The sequence below is a fragment of the Salvelinus fontinalis genome, chromosome 8 (genome assembly GCF_029448725.1).
Source record: "Salvelinus fontinalis isolate EN_2023a chromosome 8, ASM2944872v1, whole genome shotgun sequence".
NCBI classification, from domain to species: domain Eukaryota; kingdom Metazoa; phylum Chordata; class Actinopteri; order Salmoniformes; family Salmonidae; genus Salvelinus; species Salvelinus fontinalis.
The window spans coordinates 40,076,825-40,081,928 of NC_074672.1; the positions used below are offsets into that span (position 1 = coordinate 40,076,825).

General features: G+C 40.3%; 1 protein-coding gene across 1 annotated transcript; it reads left to right on the forward strand.

The window, feature by feature from the left end:
* Positions 1-1,074: 1,074 nt before the first annotated feature.
* LOC129861231 (serine/threonine-protein kinase pim-1-like) lies at positions 1,075-4,478 on the forward strand. The gene is made up of 6 exons (XM_055932459.1): positions 1,075-1,490; positions 1,702-1,808; positions 1,918-1,968; positions 2,081-2,447; positions 2,834-3,010; positions 3,119-4,478. The coding sequence occupies exons 1-6, from the start codon at positions 1,409-1,411 to the stop codon at positions 3,298-3,300; spliced, it is 966 nt and encodes a 321-aa protein (XP_055788434.1). The 5' UTR covers positions 1,075-1,408; the 3' UTR covers positions 3,301-4,478.
* Positions 4,479-5,104: the final 626 nt, after the last annotated feature.

The following is a 5,104-nucleotide window of genomic DNA, read 5'->3' on the forward strand; positions in this document are numbered from 1 at the left end:
ATATGGCACAAAACGACCAAATATGTTGCAGATAAACTTTTACATATCAAAGCCTGATAGTATCATTAATATAGTCAACCATGTCATTGAATAGCCAAACAAACCATAACTCAGAGAGAGAGAGAGTGAGAGAGAGAGGAGGGCGTTCAAACAATGATGTACTGCGCGGGAAAAGAAGGCTCCAGAGGGAGGGGGTAAATGGATGTCTTTTATCTCGAGTTTCCCACATCCTGCAACCGACTAAAAACGAGGCCACCCAATTTGAAAGAATGCATGGTATGCGGCTATTATACATAGCGCTTTAGTATCGAGTAGACCACTATTGTTCGCCAATTCAAATAGAAACTATAGGTTAGTTCTCACCTCGAATAGGCAATACACTGCATTGTCCTGAAGTGAAAATAATAGGCTATAGCATATTGTGGGATTAATACAATAGACCCAAGTTCTTGATGAACTGATACAGAATGAGCTACATTATATCCCTGCGACAGAAGACATATTTGCAACACAACATTAATGAAGCATTTTTGTAAAGTTAGACCCAAAAAATCTACTGAAATCTCGCTGCATAACATTGCATTAGGATCACACTATATTCCATAATGGATGTAGGCTAAGCCAACTCTGGCATAGCCTTTTTGGGGTAACGGATATGTAGTATAATGTAAACAACAGTTCATTTTATAACAAAAAAAGTATGTTCTTATAAAACTATGTTGCATCAAAGACTAAAGCATGCAACATAATAACTCTATAACAGTAACCGTCCGTACATTCCCGTGCAGACTACATCTCGCATACAAGGGTAGTTTTCCCATGTAGATATTCTAGTTGTATTTCCTTCCCAAGTGCGGTAAAAAAATAAAAAAAATAAAGTGTCTTTATTTTGCCGCGTTTTAATTCCCGCCACGTCTAGTCTAGCCGGTTAGGCTTTTCTTTCTTTTAATTCTGTGATTGACGTGTGTTTGGATAGTCTATAATAATTACCATTGGTGGAGAATGACTGGTGGGCGGAGAAAAGAATGACGATCGACCTTGTGGCTACTCCCATTTACTATAGATATATATTTGTCCTTCCCCTGCCCTTACTCAAATTCAAGGAGCCGGTGTCTTAGCGACGCAACGCATTAGGAGCTGGTTTTCTTTTAATTTTACTTAGTGTTTACAACTATTGAGGTTGTTGATAGTCATTTTTATCATTGGGCTAGTCGTTATTTCCACTCACTGGATACCGAAGCATTTATGGTCAAGGATCAAATACGAGTCTTCACGAGATCCGGATTAGAGAGCATTCCTGACGCATTTTTTCCCAGCTACAACAACGTGGATCACACGCCGGATAGTGGAACTGTATTCCACGACGGAATATTTGTAGAATAAATCACAAATTTCGTGGATTACAGGAATGCTGCTGTCGAAATTAAACTCATTCGCTCATATCTCCACCGTTGATATGCCGGCGAAAATCCAGCTTCAAATTCACCAAGGTTAGATTACGCTTTTGTTGTTCGCTATAGCTAGCTAACGTTAAATGTTAGCTTGCTAACTAGCTGCTATATCTAGCTGGGCTCGCAATAACGTTATTATATTTTAATTAGTCGTTTTCCTGTTCTGTTATTTCGATGCTTTGCATTCACCCATGTCACATTACACTAGGTTGAAGGTTTGTATTAACCTTATGTTCTTCTATATTTACAGGGAAGGAGAGGGAGCCATTTGATAAGGTTTACCAGGTCGGCGCTGTGCTGGGAAGTGGCGGGTTTGGCACAGTGTATTCAGGCACGAGAATTTCAGATGGAGCACTGGTTAGTAGTTTTTTCCTTTCGCATTCTTTAAAATATTTAACGTGTTAGTCCGTTAATCGATGCATGTTTTCTCGTGTAATTTCATGTTGGATTTTTTTCTTTCTCACAGGTTGCTGTCAAACATGTGGCCAAGGATCGGGTCTCGGACTGGGGTGAATTGGTAAGGATGCGTTTGGTTGAGCATTTTAGCAAGTTTAACCAAAGTGGTAGTTGTTCATCATATGTTGTACTATTGTCTCCAGAAATTAAACATATTTCTATTTTATTTTCAGCCCAATGGCTCTCGCGTCCCTATGGAGATTCTACTCTTGAAGAAAGTTGGGAATGGAGCTCGGGGGGTAATAAAAATGCTGGACTGGTACGAGCGACCGGACAGCTTTATTATTGTCATGGAACGACCGGAGAACGGCAAAGACCTGTTTGATTTCATCACTGAGAAGGGAGCTTTATCAGAGGAGCTGGCAAAGAACTTTTTCCGTCAGGTTCTTGAGGCCGTGCGACACTGCCACAACTGTGGGGTTGTACACAGGGACATCAAGGACGAAAATATCCTCATCGATCTTCGGACGGGCGAAATTCATCTTATTGACTTTGGATCCGGGGCATTGCTCAAAGACACTGTTTACACCGACTTCGACGGTAAGCATACCAGTTGATAGACTTTAACGGTAGACCATTTTAATGGTTTCCGGAATGTGTTGCTTTGAGCGCCACCCTTTGGAGGAAAAGGGTATTTTTACAACTCAAAGTTTGTAAACATTGTCACCTGACTCTCCTCCCACACACACCTGTCATTCTCACTGTCACCTGGCCCCAATAGGAGGTGCAGCTATTGTTTATAATCCATAATATCACCATTTATTAAATGTTTTCCCAATCTTTTATTTTTATACTTGTCCATTTTGAACAGATTCTATTGCATGTGTTCCTATTTAAATAAAGGTCAAATTAAAAATAAAACATCTATTTGTAGAAATAGACACCTCATTGAATTTAACTATCATTCTTATTCTTTATATCCACAGGCACTAGAGTGTACAGTCCACCAGAATGGATCAAATACCATCGGTACCATGGGCGGTCAGCCACAGTTTGGTCTCTGGGTGTCCTGCTGTTTGACATGGTGTGTGGTGATATCCCCTTCGAGCAGGACGAGGAGATTGTACGAGGCCAGGTGCTCTTCAGACGAAGAATCTCCACAGGTGAGCCCAAATAACTTAAACAAAACCTCAAACCTAAACCAGTGGATAGTTAGCCATTGTGTGTCCAGTCTAAGAACTGACTGACCTTTATCCCAATTGTTCTTCCAGAGTGCCAGCAGTTGATCAAGTTGTGCTTGTCCATGAGACCTGCTGAGAGGCCATCGTTTGAGGACATCATCAATCACCCGTGGATGCAGAGCACAGTGTCCTCTACAGAGCAGAGCAACAAGATCAGACTGCACAGCATCAGTCCTGCGCCTACTGCCTTCACCACCGTGGTGGCCCAGTGACTGCATGGCTGCACTGACAGTGACTAGTGGTACACCCAGAGGACTGATGTGGCTGTACACTGAAACACAACATATGTTATACAGAATGAAGTTACAGATGACTTTTGTTAAATCTCTCCCTCTTTCTCTTGTGGCCAGACCCCACCTGTTCACGCATCTTTTGGACTTCATGAAAACCAAAGTCCTTAATGGCTACTTGTAATAGCGAAAGCTATTCTCAACCTTGCGAAGGACTTGCTCTATAATATTGGCTGTGGTGTGAGACTATGTTCACCAGAAAAGAGTCCATCCCTACCCATGTGATTGTTCTGCTGAAGGCATGAACAAGTGGACAGTCTTTGTTACATAACTAGCTATCAGCCAGCCACTGTACTCTGTTCTTGCTCACTGATGAGTGGGAGTCAGAGGAAGGAAATCTATAAACGCCTTTGGTGTGAGTCAGATTGTTGGGACCCTGGAAATACTTGAATAAAATAATACATTACAAGGCTTTATTTCCTATCTCATAGGCATAGATCAGGAAAGCCTATGGCATATTCCAATGTCAACAGCAACAAGACAACCTCATATGGTGCAAACAAGAACCCGAAAACCTCACTTTCCTGCATCCACCTCTGAGCTTTTAACTCCTGTCCTCACAGCTACCACTCATCCAGATGTTAATGCACACTGAAATGCAAAGCACCACACTGAAACACTAAATGTCCTGCTCTTTTGTTTGTGTGTAAACATGTATCTGTGTCTTTCGCATAACAGGCTAGCAATGAGGCCATTGTGAATAATATTTATTTGTGGGTTTTCTTTCACTTGAGCTACGTGGAATTATTTATTTATTTAAAGAGAATTTTGGCTGTATATTTCATTCCACGGTTATTGAAGGGGCCCACAGATTATTTAAATGTATTTTGACCATATTTATGGTTTAAAATCTTCTGAGCAGACGTCTGTATATGTGTAAATAACCTTCAAAGCACTTCCATTTTAATGTAACATTGAACATCTACTGATAACAATTTTTGTTACTGTATTTGTCTGATGTGGATGAAATGTCTGTTACATGCATCAACTTATTTTCCCCTCTAGTTGTATGATTGCGGCTTGTTTCGTTTTTTCATCCAAATTGTAAATTGTTAAAATATTTTTATACGTTTTTCAATAAATATTTTTTTTTACCTTGACTTTTGTTTCACTGGTTTTATTTCCAATAGATCCTTTCTACCATGAGCCTGGGAAGTCAAATCCAAACAAAAGCTAGGGAATAGATTAAAATCATATTTCACATTTGTATTAGATTGGCATGAATGAATAGCAATAGAAGTTGCCACCACCAAGCACTTGCTCAAGAGTTGACATAGTTCAAGTCTCTACTGTAAGTCGCTCTGGATAAGAGCGTCTGCTAAATGACTAAAATGTAAATGTCTCTTTCATGTGTAAGCAGACGGGGGTGTAGATCATTACCATATGGCAAAGTTGACAGGGAGACATGGTCCAGATTACTTTGCAGTCTTTTGGTAAGACCAGCTAATAACCTTTGATTATGCTCTTATAGGTTTATCTAGAAAGCAGGGTACGTTTAATAATAGGTGATTACACCGCGGGGGATCCTGGCCTCAGTCTGTAAATCTGTTGGTGTCAGAAACTTCCTCTCATCTCAGAAGGCAAAGTAGCTGGTATTCTAAAGTTCTAGTAGTCTACAGCTGTAGTGTTTGTACAACAATAGAGACAACCTAAAGATAGCCAAAATGTGTGACAAACTGGTCTGTTTGTTTAGCATGTATTCAAATACAAATAGCAAGGCTTGCGC